This window comes from Phaenicophaeus curvirostris, chromosome 5, assembly GCF_032191515.1.
Source record: "Phaenicophaeus curvirostris isolate KB17595 chromosome 5, BPBGC_Pcur_1.0, whole genome shotgun sequence".
Taxonomy (NCBI): domain Eukaryota; kingdom Metazoa; phylum Chordata; class Aves; order Cuculiformes; family Cuculidae; genus Phaenicophaeus; species Phaenicophaeus curvirostris.
Genome location: NC_091396.1, coordinates 11,134,277 through 11,153,890, shown reverse-complemented (window position 1 = coordinate 11,153,890; position 19,614 = coordinate 11,134,277). Strand labels below are relative to the sequence as shown.

General features: G+C 46.6%; 1 protein-coding gene across 1 annotated transcript in view; it reads left to right on the top strand.

Annotated features, from left to right (window-relative positions):
- Positions 1-19,614, top strand: part of MICAL2 (microtubule associated monooxygenase, calponin and LIM domain containing 2) — a 140,120-nt gene that overhangs the window by 98,904 nt on the left and 21,602 nt on the right. The window contains exons 26-30 of the mRNA XM_069857565.1: positions 1,075-1,267; positions 5,007-5,179; positions 7,816-7,890; positions 12,381-12,478; positions 17,712-19,074. Of these exons, the coding sequence (XP_069713666.1) occupies positions 1,075-1,267; positions 5,007-5,179; positions 7,816-7,890; positions 12,381-12,478; positions 17,712-19,074 (1,902 nt within the window). The remainder of the gene's footprint in view (positions 1-1,074; positions 1,268-5,006; positions 5,180-7,815; positions 7,891-12,380; positions 12,479-17,711; positions 19,075-19,614) is intronic.

Genomic DNA, 19,614 nt, shown 5'->3' with positions numbered 1-19,614 from the left:
TTTGTCTTCTTTGTTCAAACCATGCAAGCACTTGGCATTTGAGTCTAAAAACCCTTGCAGGGTGGAGGGACAGGGATGAGTGCACTCCAGCAACAAATGGAGGAGATGCAAATTAAAGAGGGGTTTAATTGATGTTTACTTGGTAGTTTACTTTAATAGATGAGAAAATAAGCCATGTCCCAGGTCTGATTTTTCCTCACTTATACAAGTGTGAATTAGAAGCAACAGTCTTGAATTAAATGTGGGGAAATGGGAAATGAATCCAGCAAAGCCACTCTCTTGGAGCTTGTAATCTGTCCCTTCTGTGCCAAGCCCCAGGGGAACTTGCACAGATGATACATTGGTATTTGCTTATGCAGGAGAATAGGTGTTGTGGCTAGAGGAAGTTGCTCAGAAATCAATGATTTCACAAGAAGATGTGATCTCTCTTTGGCTCCATCCGCATCACCTGCGGTGAGTGAGGGAAACTTGGATTTATTCTTTATTCCTCCTGCTTGAGTATGAAGTTCAGGGATGGTGTTTAACTGCTGTGACGCTGCTTCATTTCCCAAATCAGTGTGTCTGTATTTGCTGTAGGCACTCAAAAATAACCTGAAGAGCTTGCATTTGTTTTGCTTGTTTCCACTGTCCTTAATTGACCTAAACTTGCAATAAAAGGCTGGAGTTCTAGCCACTCAAGCAAGGTTGCTCTGTCTGTCAGACATGTATACCAGGAGCCTGAAGAGAGACCATAAATCCTTACTTGTGTGGCTGGCACATGTCTTACTGCTGCCACCAGGCACGTAGTCTGGTGGCCATCCCACTGAGCAGAGTGAAGACCTGCAGCTCCAAAAGCTGAGGATGTCCCTGGAGTTTCCTTCCCTCTGCATCCAAGCTGACAAACCCTTTCAGGGGTGTACTGGGTTGAAGGGATGTTCTTGCTGTGCCAGGCACTCACCTTGGCTCTGCTAATGGGCACAGCACAGGGCTTGACGCAGAAACCACCAGCAGTGACCACCCAAACGTGGGGGTGAGGTCCCCACCATGGGTTTCCTCCTCCCCTAACATCCTGATATCACTTTTTTGCTTTCCTAGGCCGCTGCCTGCCCACAGCTGATGAGCCCACCTCCCCGAAGAAGGTGAAGAGCATCCCCGAGCACTGTGACTTGGAAAGCTGGTTCTTGCCCCCTTCCCCTGAGTGGTCCACCGTAAGGGTCATACCTGAGGAGGAGATGACTGAGCACAACCTTCTCGCTATCCGAGTGATGGTCACTAGTGATGCAAGCAGGTACTTTATAATAGAAGTAAACCCATAGAAAAAAAGTAAGAGCAGCTTGGTTTTCACTGGAGCACTAAGGAAAAATATAACAAAATATAGTACTGAATGCACATACAACTGGGGGAAAGTGGGGGGAAGGAACAGACAAACCACTCAGAATAACAATTGTTCTCTACTGCAGCCATAAATCCCCCAGACACATGACTCACTTTGCAGGAAATCTTCAAACATTCACATCCCACACAGAGGTCTGAATCAGAGAGAAAAACGTTGCCCTGATTAGCCTGAGTTCAGCTTTTCATGTACCAAAAAATGTTGCTTGAGAGATTAGCACAGTGGATGTGTTGCGGCAAAAGGTGCATCCTGTGATATGGCCACCTCCCACTTCGGGCATCATCCTGCAGCTCCACACCCTGAGCCTTTCCCAAGGCTTCTGGGTGCCTGTCCACCCCTAAGAAGTCTGAAATTTGATGATCCTTAGGGAGCTGTCAAGGGAAGCCTGATGGCTGCACACAGATTAGAATATATTGGCTTTCTGGGAAGGATTCTGTGGGAGTTCATTCCATCTAAAGATTAGATTGCTTTACTCAGGAGATAACAGTTTTCCTTACTGAGAAGCAAAAAAGAAGCAAGGGAGGGGGGAAGGCAAACCCAAAGCCAACTATTGCAAACACAGAGCTATTGCTCTGTAAGGAAGGTATTTCAAATTCTTGACTTCCTTTACACACCTATTCATAGTGCTGTGTGCATCTTGGGGAACACAGTGCTTTTAGAAATGCAACTTTCTCTTATTCCCTGCAGTGATTTTTAAATGGTATTTCTGTTCTGCTGCATGCGCCTGGTGCTCCTCTGGGAAAGGATGAACCTTGCTGAGGTTTGTCTCCCGCAGGGGATGGAGAGCTTAGGGAAGGGTTTCCTACCTGTTTGACAGAGCCCCTGCCTCGCTAATACCCTCTGGCCCGTGGTGTCCCCGCAGTGCCCAGGCAGTGGTGAGAGACGGCTAGTCTCTCTGATCTGAGGGATCAGCTCCCTTTCCTGCCACAGCCGCTACGGCTGGATGGCAAGGCCCCTGGTTCCCTGCCAGCAGGACGCGGAGTTAGGGGCAACGCCGTGTCTGTTACCAGCACGGCTGGTGACAGTGTCTCTGAGGTCAGCCTCCTGCTGCTGTGGCAGCTCAGGCACCTTTCAGCTCACACCACTCCAACAGGCCAACTCCTGCCTAAAAATAGGGAGCGAGAGAAACAGCAAGTGACAATGGCACCGCTGAGCTGGCTGGAGGTACCCAGTGTGACAGGGAAAGCGACTGGATTGATGATACTCCTTTGCAGTTCAGGCTTTAGGTACTTCTGAGTAATGACTACCTATCAAGCTGAGATCAGAGAAGCCTTGTACTATAGCACTAACCTCCTTGCCAGCCAAGGAAAATAAACATTTTGCTCTTTAAAACAGAAATGTATCAATCAATATTAATGGCAGGTCTTTTTCTTTTGCGTGGCACTCTGCCCAGTCTCAGTGTGGTATCTTCACCCAACCAGGATCTCAGCTATCAAAGACTTCATATATTTATATATATATGTATGTTTAACACAGCTTGAAAGAAAACTGAAAAGTATGTCTGAGTGGTGAAATTTAAGGCCACTCTGATTCAGCTTGTCAAGAGAGCAGCACACCAGGACCTGTGCTCCCATCCTCGCTGCCTTGCTGTCCCTGGCCTCCCAGCGCTGCTCCTTTGGTCTGGGCAGTGGGACAGGGGTGCAGGACTGGTCGACACTACCCATATGGCATTAAGGCTGGCTTTATACAGCCTTTCCTTTAGCTCTTCTTGCTCGTGCCTCTTGGGCTCTGCCTTCGCCTGTTACAATAAATCTTTACTTTCTACAAGGCAGTGCTATATAAACACAAAATAGCTTTCTTCTGCCACGCCAACAGGACTACTCATGGCGTAAGCTCCTCTTTTTTTTTAAGGCAGAGTGATTAATCATCACAATAAATCTACAAATTACATTAGCAGTATTGTTTGCATTAAAAATAAGCTGAGTGGGGTGGTGGCATGCTTATTTATGCTGACGGGAACGTGGTCACAGCAGAACACCTGAAAGTGCCTGCTCCCTACAGTCTGGCCTTTAGAGATGAAAGAAACCCCATGATTATTGAAAAAAAGGACTAATAATCACCTTAAACAGTTGTCCTTCTGCCCAGAGGCAAGGTCATGATGTTTATGCCATTCACTTGTGTGTGTGCTGTATTTTTAATTATATTTAAGGAAAGGGATGCCAAAATCTGTCTCTGTGATCAGCTCAGGTGCCTCATTACTCTCACTGTCACATGGGCCATCCCAGTGGCTTCCAGGAATGAGGAGACTTTGTTTCCTCATTTCCTACAGAGTTTTTTGCATGTCTGAAGGCTGCTCGGGTAGCTTCACTCAGTCTTCTCTCTAGACCAATGCTTACCATTTTCTCCAATTTCATGCATAAGCCCTTTCTGCTGGACTGTCCTCACACCTCTCCTCCAGGCTTCCTTCACATCTTGACTTGCAACACACAGAAGTGTGGTCAAGACCAAGCACAGAAAGCTTCTTGCTGCTGCTGCAAAGAACAAAATACCCCAGTTTTACAGAGGTCCCATCTGAGCTGTCTGCCTTTCTGCATGGTGAATTAAATATGTTCTGATTTATTTTTTTAGCTTTCACATATATTTGCAAAGCTTTTCTTTTGAAAGGTGTTGTTTTGTCATACTTGATGTTTTGATTTAGAAGCCACCAAAATAAGCATAGATGGTTTCAGCCAAGTGCCAGTGCAATGTCATCTGTCACCTCGGGGTAAAACAGCTTATGTTGTGTGATTTCCAGCACTGGATTCCCCCAGACCACTGAAGGCACGTCCTCACACTCCTCAGCTTTATCTTCTGCTGGCAGTGCTAGCACCAAGACATCTTCATTGCAGGAGGTGGCTGCACCTTCCCTGCCACTTGCAAAGTGATGGGTGTGTGGCATCTACTGCTGCCCAAAGAAGGGAGCTGCTTCCAGGTTCCAAATGGGCAATACAGTGAGGTTCAGCAGTAAACATATTTAATTCATGGGTTAAGCTCACCTTGCAGTTGGAGCAGGCTGCCCTGATGGATTAGGGCTGCCCTGGACCTGCTGGCCTCCTGTAAGCTCCCTAAAGGCACGCCTCTTATCTCCAAAAACCTGCTGGGAAAAAAGTGAATAGTGTAGAGTTTTGACCCTTGTGCCTTATTTCTTGGCCAATTGTGGCACTGAAAATACTGTTTCCCTTTCTTAATCTTGCGACAGACTTGCAGAAGGGCCTATCACTGCTAATCAAGCAGTGGAGTGTTTTATCCAAAATGTCTCTTGGTGGCACTTTGAGTTCCGATGCTGTTACGTGTGAATCGGGGCACCAGAAGTCTGATAGGAGTAGGCATATCTTGGCTGTTTATCACCTACAGCGAATCACAATCCTGCAATAACAATTAAAATAGCAAAAGGAGGACATCAGCTCTGGCTGCAAAATGTCTGTTTCTCTGTGGCCAGCACTGCTGTCAGAGCTGACACTGGTTCTTGTTGCACTGAGTGGGAACAAATATCTCTGCACTATGTGTCTTCTGAGATAGAGTCATAGAATGTCTTGGTTTGGAAGGGACCTTAAAGATCGTTTAATTTCAATCCCCCTGCCATGGGCAGGGACAGCTTCTACTAGACCAGTCTTTCTTTCCCACTTTCTTTCCATCTTGTCCTTTCCCCACATAGCTCTGAGGTGGAGTCTGATTTTAATGGAGACTCGTCAAACTCAGAGGTGAGCGAAGGATGGACCTCACCGCTGGAGCCCCCTGCGTGTCCAACCCCTGCCCGGAGGTGGCCGTTTCTTGCCAGGGGCCCTGCAATGCCAGAGGAAAGCCCCAAAACATCCAAAGTTGCTGATGGTAAGCGGTATCCTGACCCAGGTATGTTCCAGCAGCCTCTGCTGAGGACTGAAATCAGGTTTAGGGGAGAGGTTTCCAAGTGGAAGTTGTTGCAGTGTGGCCAAGTTGTACCCATTAATGGTATCTTTTCTGGGGAAGGGATCCTGCCTTTTGGGTGTCGTAGCTGAAACGGCATTTCCACGATGCAGGGTAACCGCGAGTGGTTGTGCCTTGTGCTTAGCTTGCAGGCATGGGATGAATGTTTTCCCTCCAGTAAAAAACTTAGACACTATTAGCAGCCTGTGCAAAACCTGCTGTATTGTCTAAGCAAGCGTGATTTGGGGAAGCGCTAGAGAGCTCCACATGGTTCAATTTGTATTTCTATCAGTAGCTGATTTTTTTTTTTTTTTTTTTTATCTGGTGAAAGTGCAAGGAGGAAAGGATATAGATCGCAGGGGCACAGGAAGAAGTTTGGGAACAGTCTGCCTCCGAATGGAAACTCCTTCTGGAGCTGGAGCTGGTCAGGCCTAAAAGATGTGCTAAAAACAGCCAAAGAGGGGTCTTTGTGGGAAGTGAGGTCTGCGGTATTCTAGGACTACGTGGTGATGTTTTGGAGCTATGTATCTTCTGCTTCAGGAAGTGTCTTCAGAGCTTTACTGGATTCTCACTCTGTTGGGTTTCTCCTCTCAGAAGAGCTTTGTAGGTAATGCATGGCTGCATGTGCCTCGGGAGCTGGCAATAGAGCTGCAGTGTGTTGAGGCAACTCCTCCATGCTACTTGCAGCAGAGGAAAAAAAAAAGGTCTTTAGCGCTCCAGATGGAGCCTGCTGCATGTTCCTGCTTCTCACAAGAAATTCATGTTCTTTCCTTTGAACCCTTAACATGGAAAGCCAAAAGCAGCCATTTTGGAGTTGTGCGTGGGAGCCAGTATCGGGGCTGCAGAGTGTTACTATGGTGCTCAGGCAGGGGATGCAAGACCTTTTCATTCATTGAGTAGAAACCACTGATGTTAGCTTGGGCTGGAGAGGAAGTGTGGTGATACTGCTGGCTGGAACCACTGGCAGGTTAGCTTGAGCTTGGAACATGTGGGATATTTCTGCCTGGCTGGCAAAATATAGTGGACAAAGGGAGTGGTCAGTAAGCAGATGAAGTCATGGGCAGGAACGAGGAAGCCCAATGTGCCAGGTATTGTATCTCTACGGACTCACACACTGGCATTGCTCAGAGCAGCTGTGCTCCACCGGCCATGGAGACAGGGTACCAATACTGATCCTTCTACCAGGAGTTCCCCTGTGGGAACAGACCTGTGCTAATGCTGCTTCTCCATTTTGGGCTGGAGTGGCTGTGCTGATCTGATGTGTGGATGGAGTGAGGGAGCAGCTGTCTGGGCAGGATATGTAGATACCCCAAGGGAAATGGAGGGTTCTCCTAAAACACTTGCTGCCTTCATTTTTATGTGCAACAGTCATTTGTGCCCATGTTCTCAAGTCCTCTCCTACATTGGCACGCCAAGGGTGGACCCCAATAAACTTGATGGGGTTTGTGGTTCATTAATTGCACTTGGGTTTATCACTCTTGTCCATGTGGAAAAGGCTATATTGAAATCAGCTTTTATTTCAGACCTTGTCTATGCCTGGACAGGGGATGAGTTTCCACAGCCTGTTAGAAATGGGTAGAGTTCCTGGATTTTAGTCATTTTAGTCTGAGGCTTTGACTTGATTGCATATTTTTTAAAAAATTAAACATTGTGATATTCTGGCCATTCTGGGCAGATTTTTACGTCTACGTAAAGGGCTATGTGGTGCTAAAATATTGAGGTCCTTTTATTTGTCCTCACCCAAACTGCCTTGGCCTGGGTTTTGGGTAAATCTGAAGGGACCATTATGAGGAATCCACTTGTTCTTCTTTCATGCACAGTTTCTTCCACCAGGCTCTGCTTTAGTGACAAAAGAGCTAAAAAATCATTTCACTGAAAAGAAAAGGACACTAAAATTCATTTCTCCCTGTCTCCCACCACCCCCACATCCCTATATGAATTTTTAATCCAAGCAGAAAAGAAGGGATTTCATACAGTGGTTTAACTTGGCTCTGGATTAACAAAACCATTGTTTAGGGTGCAGAAAGGAAAGCGGCAAGCCCCAAACAGTGCCCAGCAGTGTGTGACCCAGTCAAGTCACTGAAGGATTTTATCGTTTTTTCCTCCCCAGTTTCATGCTCTCCCCACCCCTGGCTGCCAATGTTGTCTTCCTCCCCATCACCCCCTTCCTCCCTACCACGCCAGCTGCGTTACCTAGGTCCTCAGGAGCAGTATGTCTCTCAGCTCTGCATCCTCACTCAGTTGCGCTACAGCATCCCTAAGTTCTTACCTCTTCAGCCTGTCCCCTCGTCGATCTGCCTGTGTGGACCTTTCTGGTCGTGCCAGCTTCACTGAGATAAGAGTCAGTTTGGGGATAAAGGAGAATTCCATCAGCTTTCTTCCTTGGAGCGTCCTGCCGGCCCTTCCCGAGCCGAGGCTGCCCCCTCCCGGCCGCCCCGGGGGTAGAAAACTAAACCCCAACCCTGCTTGCCCGTTCCCGTTCTCCATATCCCCCCTACCCATTTTCGTTCTCTGGCTTTTGCTACATTTACTGACTGCCTGTCTTTTCTGTTTCTCTTCAGCACTACAGAGAGCCAACAGTTTTCACTCCACAGCATTAAATAAGTATCAGAATTGGAGGAGAAAACTCCAAACGGGTGAGTGAAGCCTAAGAAGGGATTGTGTCTTCTATTTGTGTTGTTTGCTGTTTTCCCATCTCTTAAATATCTATTTCTTCTTTCCTTTAGAACTTTTGTAGATGAGAAAGCAGAGATTCAAACAAATGCTCCAAATATTTCTCCTCCGTTTTCTTGTCCTCAAAAGACCCTTCATTTTCTTGCCCTCCTCAGCCAGGGGAGGTTCAGGCTTGACATCAGGAAAAAATTTTTCATGGAAAGGGTCATTGGGCACTGGAACAGGCTGCCTAGGGAGGTGGTTGAGTCACCTTCCCTGGAGATGTTTAAGGGACGGGTGGATGAGGTGCTGAGGGGCATGGTTTAGTGATTGATAGGAATGGTTGGACTCGATGATCCAGTGGGTCTTTTCCAGCCTAGTGATTCTGTGATCAGATTCCCTTTCTGTGTTGATGTTCCTTACATTATTACATCCATCAGCAAGTGATGTTCACTCTAATCCTCCAGCTGAGAAAATGCACTCCTATCCCAGAACTGTATAGCCTGTATCTAACCCCACCTGCACTGATTGTTTTTGATTAGGTTGAGTGCTGGATCTAACATTTTGAGTATCGTTTATTAGAAATGCTCTTAGAGGTGCCCATTTACATGCATCTAAAGGTGCTCTATCACCTTGGTTTTGTTGGAAAAAAAACAAGTGATATTACTGAAAGGGAGAGTACTAACAACAACCTTGAGAAGTGAGCCAGCGAAAATAAGCGTTATTAGTTCTTGTCCTCTAGCAGTTCCACTTGGTTTGAGCTGATCCTTCTCTGCCCATGGGAGTTGCACGGCAATGCAGTGATTTTGGTAGTGATCAGATCCGTGCTCAATTCACTTCTGAAACACTGTGTGGTCACCCCTCACAACTGGGGCTGTTTCTAAAGCAATCCTCCTGGGCTGCGGTTCCAAAACAGGCCATCCATCCTTGGTCACACCTCTGCTGCTCGTAACAGGGCCATCCACCCACCTTGGCATAGCCCCTCTACAACTGCACTGTGTGCCTGCCCTGTACCCACTAAGGACTTGGAGGTACCTGCCAAGATAGATCATACCAGCACAGAGCTGGGTGAGCTTACCAGCACTCCAAATCCTTTCAAAACTAGGTGAGAAGCATGGCTGTATCTGTTAGACTGAGGTGTTGATCGCCTTAACTATAAAACATGAATGTACAGCAGTGAGAAGAAGGGGTTGTGTGTGTCCAAGCACCACAGTTTCTGAGCATGGAGACAGCAGATTTTGGGTAATGGTGGTGACAGCTGCTCTTTAACCTGCCCTCAGCTGCACTCTGCAACAAGGGGGATTTCCGCTGCTTCTCAGAATCCCAGTTGCCTTCAGAGAGGTTAAGGCTTAGCTCCCAAAAGTGGTAGGATACCTCTGTGTGCTATGGGACCAGCATTCAAGCAAAGGCATCTCAGCGTGCATGGTTTGAATGCACAAATAAACTTTGAGATTCTTTGCAAGTACCCTCTGTGGGATGAATTTTTCTATCTCAAAAAAAGAGACAATCTACTTCTCTCTTTGCTGGCACCAGGCTCACGTCTGCCTTAGATGCCTGCAGGTACATGTGAGCACTGTCACTACCAGCCCCATGGTCCCTTGGAAGTCTCCAGTGCCACACATCTGGGATAACTCAGTAAATCTCAGCTGAGGATACACAGGGCTGTTTCACAGTCCTAAAAGGATGCTCTCACCAAAGTCAACTTCAGCAAACCATCCCCTATGACAGGCTGTCCCCAGAGAGGCAGCTATGGCACATGGACAGGCAGATGGGCTGTGATGGGGCTGCCTTCCCTGAGATTCACCACATCTACAGGGTGCAGGAGACTCACAGTGCTGGTGAAGCCTCTCCGGCACAGCCACACAGGATGTCCCACCTGGGTGAAGGCTTCCTCCTGCCTGGGACAGGGAGGCAGAGCAGGTTGCCCTCAAAAATTCTTATGGCATCTATGTCAGCCTCAGGGCTGTCTTTGAGCACTGTGTGGCATTTGGGGATTGGTTTATACATCAGGTGTTTGCCTTAATTGATCTCAGTTTTTAAAAGATCAGACAAAAATTATGCTTTTCCCAGACTCGAGGGGGGAGAAAAGAAAGATTATGAGAGAGGGGAGAAGAGAACACCAGAGGTCACTCTTAATTATGACTTATATCCAGCTTGTTCCCAGCAAGTGCATTACTCAATTGTTTGCCAATTGATTTTCCCATCATTTTTATTAAAATCTTCGTGTGTGTCTGAAAGGCTCTAGAGGGAGCTCAAAGCCTTTGAGAGGGAAGTGATGCACTACATGAATTTATCTGAACCTCAAGTATGCTGTCAAAACGAGGTGTAAAGCACGTTCAGCGTATACTGGGAACAGAATAAGGGCATTTTTTTACTCTCTAGAGGAACACTGTAAGTCATAGTTTCTGTATTTAATCCACTTAATATCTGGTTACAAGAACTCATACCATCATCAGTCACACGAAAGAAAAATCTGTCTCCTTTTCAAACTTATTTCCCAAAACACATATGTTTCATAAACAGCACGAGGTACGCAGCCAAGGAAAGGAAATCATTGTCATGGTTATATTGGCTGAAAGGCTCAGAGGAGGATATTACCTTTCAAAATCTTTAATCCCTGTCACACAGCCACAGGGAATGCTGCGCTCTTAGTTTATCTTGGTCACTTGGAGAAGCTTTTCAGCCAAGCAGATCATGATAGTCCCTTAGGGAACTTTTTAAAAAAATCCTTGTTTGCATGTGAAGCTGCAAATATGGGTTCAGCAACCTGGTGGGAATAAATCTATTACCTCTGTGAAAGACAGGAAACTGTGGCTTAATGCAAAAGAGTGTTTTCAGAGGCTGTGTCTTTGTAAGCTAATGCATGCCCACAGGAACTGCAGTGGGAAGTACTTCTGTCCACAGGCACGTGCCATTACCCTGCAGATCCCTGTGCTGGGGGTTTTAAGCCCTCATTGGTGTTACGGCTGTCACTGCTGCGGTGGTTGTATTTCACTTCCATGTGATGTTTGTCCATGTCAGGAGGCTCTAGGCTTTAGTGGATCAGGCTAAACGCCTCTGGTTCGCTTATACAGGTAACAGTGGGTTTTCATCCTCATTCTGGATTCTTTCCCCGTGGTAAGTGCTCTATATGGAATATGAAGGTCGACATGAATGAGTGGGAAAAGAAGAGCATTCATACTGGGGACAGAGAATTGGGGTAGAGTAGGGATGGGCTGTGAAAATGAAGATGGAATAGCTCAAGTCTGATGCTTTCCTAAAGGACCATCATTGGACTTTCTCAGTGTGTCTGAAATCATGTGGAGGGGTTTTCTAGTTCTATCTTTCTTTTCCCCTCCTCTGAAAACTCATTGCAAAAAGATACAGAAAGCAAGGCCAACAACAGATCAGAACTATGGTATCCCTTCAAGTGGGTGACAAAAGCTGGGTTTGTCTCAGTTCAGCCCCTCATTGCTGGTCTCTACGGGAGTTCCTTCATGAACTCCAGCACATCATTTCCCTCTGTTCTTGACTGCCTGTAACATAATCCATCAAGACTGGGAATGCACAGGTGAGACACTGAGAGGAAAGCAAAGCTGGCTTCTCTCCCTGGCTTGCCTTTTCTGAAGTGCACATGCAGGAACTGTCTTCAGTCTCTGGTGTATTGCTTTTGTCCTTAGGCAGCTTTTAATCCCTATGTAGAAGAACCAACATCTGCTTTTGGGAACCTTTGTGGGTTTCAGAACTAGTAATTGAGTTTGGGAGTTAATAACTCCACTATAAATATACTTGTCATGTTAAAGCTTGATGTGATAATATCTTCGCTCTGAGATACTTTTCTTCTACACAAAGATTATTTATTATGTAAAACTCCCACAGGCACAAATATTAGAGAGCTCTCGAGACTCCCTTCAGGTGCAAGTTACCTCCCTACTTTTGTTTCCAGCAGGTCTAAGTCTGTCTGTGCTGGTTTTAGTTCAAGGCCTTTAGCAATTGGTTACCTTGCCTGATCCTCAGAGACACCCCCACCCTAGCACTCTTGGCCTGGCTTTGGAAGATCACAGGGTTATTTCTGTCCTTACTGTCTGCAAGCGGTTGCATTTCTCATTTCTTTCCTGCTCTGATGACTGCCCCCTCAGAAGTTTTCTTCATTTCTCGAAACTAACCAAAGCTTCAGAAGCTGCTGGTGTTGTTTTGACTGCCTCTGCTTTTAAGGCCTGAAAGCCAGAAAGTTTCCTGAAACTCAAAAGCTTCATCACCACATTCAGCCAAAAAGTAGAAGCAGTTCAGGTCTACCACTGAAAATGTCAACATGTGTTTGGCACAGCGCGTGCGCGCATGTGAGTGAGGCCAGAAGTTTCATTACTGTAGATCAGCTCCTCAGGTACATCTATATCCAGATGACTGTTTAACTGTCTACTCTCGTTCTTTAATTGCAAACGTTGTTTAAGACAAAGCAATAAAAATGTGATGGTAAAATTTGTGTCTGTGGCAGGTTTCCCGCTACTGACCAGCAAGAAACCTGGGCTACGCTGGAAGGACAGCTCAGCTGGCTGTCAAAGCAGTCCTGGAGAGGATCATTCACAAACACAGGTACAAAGGAGAACTGTGCAAAGCAAACAAAGTGTAACAACTGTTAGAGCATGTCTGCTCTCGGTAGACTGTCTGAGCATCCTTTGCTCTTTTGAACAGTTTTGGTCCTCCCAGCATCTACTAAAATTGTAGTTACCCCTGTGCTATACATAGGGAAGAGACACAGATGCTCTGAATGATATAAACATTCCCATATCATGCAGCTAAATGGCATTTACTTTCTGTGGGACTCAGATGTCTATTAAACTGAGGGTTAGGCACTAGTCTGTTGCATCAACCAACATGTAGACACCATCACGCTGCCCTTCCCTCACATCATGGAGCTTGGGTACCGCTGGGATTCCCACTGTGCCACGGTTTCCGCCCAAAGAAGAGGAACACTCCCTACTCCCCCATACCCAGATCTTTGTCCCTTGGTGTTCCCAAGCTGGCTATTGGTCTGTCTGCATCGTTGCAGAGCTGGATGGAAATACGTGGCATATTGGGCAAGGCCAGATGCCAGCAGTGATGGGGTAAGAGGGTATCACAACCAAATGGCTTAAATGTTGCTTGGTCGCTGTGTATCACTGGGTGAAAGGCAAGGGCCAGCATCAGCCTTGAAAAGTAAATCTGGTAGCTAAAGTAATGCTTGCAGAGTGGCAGCTATAGGAAACCTGATGGAGGAGACTGACACCTTTTGCATCCAGTGAGCAGAAAACTTCTTTTCTTAATTTGCAGCAGGCCCTTGGCTTCACACCTTCCACATCTCAGGAGCATCTTCAGCTTCCATCAGAACCCTGTATTTTTCCTTAGTATTTTCTGCATTTTTTGATCATTATTTTTTCAAGGCTGAGGAAGGGTGCGCCTGCTGCAAGTGCCATGCTGCACAAGAAGTCGTGACTGACTGTCTCAAGCAAAGGGCAACATGTCCCCTGGACGCAGAACTGGGTGGGACAGGGACCAGCCCATGTCCTAGCCCATTGTCCTCACCCTTGGGTTAAACATGATTAAAATTGCTTGACCTCAGGTCTTCCTTAGGAAAAAAAAAAATCAAGTCTTCCACATCAACGGTAGTAGTTGAAATCCGGTCCAGGACAATAGGGCCAGGAAGGGAATGTCCCAAGGGAGCAAAGCTGCACAATGCTTCATGGCCATGCTGTGCTTGAAGAGAGGTGACACTGTGCAGGTCACACTGTATAAGCAGTACTTGGTGGCCTTTTTATTACTCTAAAGAGAAAGGATTAAGAGGGTGTTTATTTCTTTACTGGCGTTTCTCATGTTTCTTTATCTGAAATCCTGGCCAATATTAATTTTAGTCATCAAATACAACTGTGAAACAGGGAATAATCATTACTGTCTTACTTCTGATGCTTCTGGGAAGCAAGAAGTCAGACAGATTAACGGCTTCACCGTTGTGAATTTGGGAATCTGAGATATAAATGGAAGCTGGAATTGAATCTTAGAATCATAGAATAACCAGGTTGGAAGAGACCCACTGGATCATCGAGTCCAACCATTCCTATCAAACACTAAACCATGCCCCTTAGCACCTCGTCCACCTGTGCCTTAAACACCTCCAGGGAAGGTGACTCAACCACCTCCCTGGGAAGCCTGTTCCAGTGCCCAATGACCCTTTCTGTGTAAAGTTTTTTCCTAATGTCCAGCCTAAACCTCCCCTGGCGGAGCATGAGGCCATTCCCTCTTGTGCTGTCCCCCGTCACTTGGGAGAAGAGGCCAGCACCCTCCTCTCTACAACCTCCTTTCAGGTAGTTGTAGAGAGCAATGAGGTCTCCCCTTCTCCAGGCTAAACACCCCCAGCTCTCTCAGCCGTTCCTCATAAGGCCTGTTCTCCAGCCCGTTCTCCAGCTTCATTGCTCTTCTCTGGACTCGCTCCAGAGCCTCAACATCCTTTTTCTGGTGAGGAGCCCAGAACTGAACACAGTATTCAAGGAGCGGTCTCGCCAGTGCCAAGTACAGAGGGAGAATAACCTCCCTGGACCTGCTGGTCACGCCGTTTCTGATACAAGCCAAGATGCCATTGGCCTTCTTGGCCACCTGGGCACACTGCTGGCTCGTGTTCAGTCGCTGTCAACCAAAACCCCCAGGTCCCTCTCCTCCAGGCAGCTTTCTAGACAGACTTCTCCTAGTCTGTAGCACTGCACAGGGTTGTTGTGCCCCAAGTGCAGGACCCGGCACTTGGCCTTGTTAAAGCTCATGCCATTGGACTCCGCCCAGCGGTCCAGCCTGTTCAGATCCCTTTGCAGAGCCTCCCTACCCTCCAGCAGATCGACACTTCCACCCAGCTTAGTGTCGTCCGCAAACTTGCTAAGGGTGCACTCGATGCCTTCATCCAGGTCATTGATGAAGACATTGAACAGGGCTGGACCCAGCACTGAGCCCTGGGGAACCCCACTTGTCACTGGCCTCCAGCTGGATTTCACACCATTTCCCACCACTCTCTGGGCCCGGCCAGCCAACCATTTTCCACCCAGGAGAGTGTGCGCCTGTCCAGGCCAGAGGCTGACAGTTTCCCAAGCAGAATGCTGTGAGAAACTGTGTCAAAGGCTTTACTGAAGTCCAGGAAGATACATCCACAGCCTTTCCCTCGTCCAGCAGCCGAGTCACTTTGTCATAGAAGGCGATCAGGTTAGTCTGGCAAGACCTGCCTTTTGTGAACCCGTGTTGACTGGGCCAGATCACCCGGTTGTCTTGCATGTGCTTCATGATAGCACTCAAGATCACCTGCTCCGTGACTTTCCCTGGCACTGAGGTCACACTGACAGGCCTGTAGTTCCCTGGATCCTCCCTGCGACCTTTCTTGTAGATGGGCACAACATCAGCCAGCCTCCAGTCCAGTGGGACTTCCCCAGTCTTCCAGGACTGTTGGAAGATGATGGAAAGGGGTTTGGCCAGCACATCCGCCAGCTCCTTCAATACCCTTGGGTGAATCCCATCCGGCCCCATAGACTTGTGGGTGTCTAGTCGGGCTAGCAAGGCTCTGACCACCTCCTCTTGGATCATGGGAGCCTCATTTTACCCCTCTAGCTCCTGGGTTTGTACACAGATGGAACAACTTTCTTTACAATTAAAGACTGAGGCAAAGAAGGCATTAAGTACCTCAGCCTTTTCCTCATCCCCTGTCACTGTTGTTCCTTCTGTGTCCAATAGGGACTTTATGGTGTCCCTAGTCCTCCTTTTATTATTTATATGTTTATAGAATGATTTTTTGTTATCTTTCACAGACTTGGCCAATCTGATTTCTAGTTGAGCCTTAGCCCTTCTGATTTTTTCCCTACACAATCTCACTTTCCTCCTGTAGTCCACCCAAGAGACCTGTCCCCTCTTCCAGAGCCCATAAACATTCCTCTTCTTCTTGATATCACTCAAGTTCTCTCCGTTCAACCAAGCTGGTTTTCTCCCCTGCTGGCTTTTTTTCCGCAACATGGGGATGGCTTCTCCTGAGCTGCTAGGATTTCCTTTTTGAAGAGCTCACAGCCCTGGTGGGCTCTCTTGCCCTTAAGTACTGTCTCCCATGAGACTTTGCCAACCAGCCTTCTGAAGAGTTCAAAGTCTGCCCTCTGGAAATTTAATGCTACTGTCCTGCTAACCACCCTCTTCACTTCACCTAGAACAGAAAACCCTATCATCTCATGATCACTTTGTCCTAGGCGTCCTCCTACTGCCACATCCCCCTCAAGGACTTCTCTGTTCACAAACAGCAGGTCCAGGAGGGCACCCTCCCTTGTTGGTTCATTCACCAGTTGTGCATGGAAGTTGTCTTCCACGCACTCCAGGAGCCTCCTAGACTGCTTCCTTTCTGCTCTATTGTACTTCCAGCAGATATCAGGCAGATTGAAGTCTCCCACAAGAACAAGAGGCATTGATCTAGAGATTAACCCCAGCTGTTTATAGAAGAGCTCATCAGCTGCTTCTCCTTGGTTGGGTGGTCTGTAACAGACTCCCATCACAAAACCTACCTTCTGATGGGCTCCTCTGATTTTAACCCACAGGCACTCAATCTCCTCATCACCACAATCCATCTCAACAGTGTCCAAGTCCTCCCTTACAAAGAGGGCTACCCCACCTGCTCTCCTGCCCTTCCTGTCCCTCCTGAAGAGTTTGTACCCCACCATAGCTGTACTCCAGTTATATGAGTCATCCCACCATGTTTCCATGATGGCAATGACATCATAGGCTCCTTGCCCTACAACAGCTTCCAGCTCCTCCTTCTTATTCCCCATGCTGCGTGCATTAGTGTAAATGCACTTCAGCTGAGCTGCAGAGCCTTCAGCCCTCTTAGAGGGAACAGAGTTCGTTCCCAATTGCCTGGTAACTGGAGTAGCTACCTCCAGAGTGCCCGTATCTCCCTTAGCACCCCGAGGTGTGTTCTCCCCCACTTTCTGTGTGGTGATGTACTGGTGGTCCTCACCAGCACACCCTCTCCCAATCACCAGCGCCCCACGTCCAGGCTCGCTCCTGTCTAGCCTGGTCTCAACCCCCTCCCCCTTCACATCTAGTTTAAAGCTCAGTTTATGAGCTTAGCTATGTTTTTAGCTTCTCACCATCCATTATCACATAGCATTGAGAATAAAATGCCTCCCTTTCAAGAAGTTAAAAACCACTAGTTTTGGTCTGCTGGCTAGGTAATATGAGCATTTATCCTTGTTATTATCTCCAGCAAAAGACTTTGGTGGCTAGAGTAATGAAGTTAAATCTTCACCAAATGAAAAATAATCATAAGAGAGAACTAACTGAATTGTTCAAAACTACTATCTTGCATTTTACAGTCTTCACTTCATTCCCTCCTACCTGTGCTATGTAATCATGCAATGATATAAAAGTATTTGGAGAGGACAGATTATGGTCTCTTGTGCTTACTGGTAACTCTAAGATGATGCAGCTGGAATGCACACAGGAGAATAGATCTGCTCTTTTTTATTGTAGATAGGACTGTTTCTTTCTAAGGAAAATATTAAAAGCAATTCATAAAGATATGACAGATTCTTAGGATGAATAACATTTCTTTTAGACTATTAAAATTTCCAGTAGTATTAGAGCTCCATTTCTAGAGAGATATCAGCCCTTTAGGGAGAAAAACTTTTCTTCCTATTGTAGTATTACCTACATATGTGTGTGTGTGTATAAAGAAAATATATTTATTTGTATTATGTTAAGATTAAAATTGACTGAAGTGTTACATAAAAGATACACTGAACTGTGCTTTTCTGACCTTAAAATAATCTTCCTGTTACAGTTGTCTTCTTACAAGAAACCACCTGAAATTACAAGAGGACATTTCACACCCTGCAGCCCAGTATTTCAAAGAAGGGAAAAAGCCAGAGAGAAGCCTGAAGACATCTGTCTCTATGTGCCCCATTATTCTTTTCAGAGCAGCACCAGAGATTCTCTATGGACCCCTCCCGGGAACCGGACACTGACTGCTGATTTTTCTGAGCCTGAAGATACAGATATTGACATTGGGCCATATAGAGCCCAGGGCTGGAAGGAAAAACCCCATAAATCTACCCCTGGAGCAGAAGACTTTAAAAGGAAGGCAAAAGTGCTGTCATCTCCAAATTTGAAAGAGAAAGATGACAAAAACAGAAGGCAGCCAGAAGAAAAGCTTGAGCGTGAATTAAAGGAGGCAGAAAAGAGGCTGGTTCTTTGTACTCAACAGCGACTCTTGTCATATGATTCAAACAGGGTGGATTTAGGTGGAACCTGTCCAGGGTATCGAAACAAAGGAGCACTGGGGACTTCAGAGAAGAAGAATGCTGACTGTAGAAAAGATGTGTTCAAACTATCTGGTTGTCCTGTGCCTCTCTTGCTTGCAGATGATCCTCCACCAGCTTTGGCAGTTGACACAAAAGGTGCTCTGAGGAGTCCAGATGCAGTTACAAGGGAGCATGCAGCTGACCGGCCAAAATCACCACTAAGGGTCATAGCTAATGCGATCAAGAGGTCCATTTTGGAGCCTCTAACCTCATCTTCAGAGGGACTAAAGCAGAACTCAGACAACAGAGTCAAAGCCTCTTCAGAACAAGCTATCTTCATCTTCCCCAGTACTCCTGGCTATTCCCTAAGTCAAAAGAACAGTAACAATAATAGAGCAAATAATGCTCAGCCACAGGAACTTCGAGTAAGGGAGTTGGCAGGAGAACATTTAGGAAATGGGAGCCCCCTCTCAAATCCACCTCATTTTTCTGTCGGCTCTGAAAAAAAATCTCTAAGGGATTACAGTGAGGAGGTATCCTTCCCAGTCTACAATCCTCATACCAGGTCTTCCAAGACAACCAATACACTTCAGAAATCTTCTTGCACTAGGATGGAGGATGTTCCAGGACTTCTAGAAAAGTTTACCTTTAAAGAGACTCTTCCAGGGACTCCCATGGATGACAGATTAATCTGTAATGAAAAGTACCTATTTCTTTCATCTCCAGAGCCCAAGAACAGCTCTAAGGACAATCTGGATGACTCTGCACAGAAGGGTAGTCTGGGGTCACTCTTTGATAGACTGAGAAGCAAACTTCGTGACAGGGAAGCGAATTCCTTTGTGTCATCTCTGCCTTTCAGGAAGGACCATTCTCCAGAAGACAACCTACATAATCCTTCCACAGGTGAGGGCCTAAGTTAGATTATTTACTTCTAGTAACAGCTCTTAACATTTAAAAGACCTGTGAATAATCATACAAACACATATCTGTTGTGTGCTATGTTTGATTTATAGTTACTTTCTATGCAGGAAGACTTAAATGCATTTTTGATTAAGGTTTAGGAGTTGCTTCTGGTTTAAAGGAGCAGAATGGATTTGCAAGCACAGTGTAGTTTGCTGGACCCAGGTTTGGTGTGCTGCTTGCTGCTGTTCAGATGTGTTTGGGACAGGAAAATACACTTGTGGATGTGGAATGAATGGTGAGGCAGAGTGGGATGCTGTGCAGAGCAGCTGCTGCTGTGACATTCATTGTGTTGAGGAAGGAGGAGTACAGTGGGCAAGCAAAAGGACAAGCACTGAAAAACTCCAGTGCAGTGTAGACTACACTTGCTACCCTTTCCATGAGGAGCTCAGAGGCTGAAGTAATATGGTTGCAATAGCAAGAAGCTCGGCTTTATGTATGTGCTCTCTCAGCAGGTGTCTCTTCAGCTCTGTCTGCTGTCGC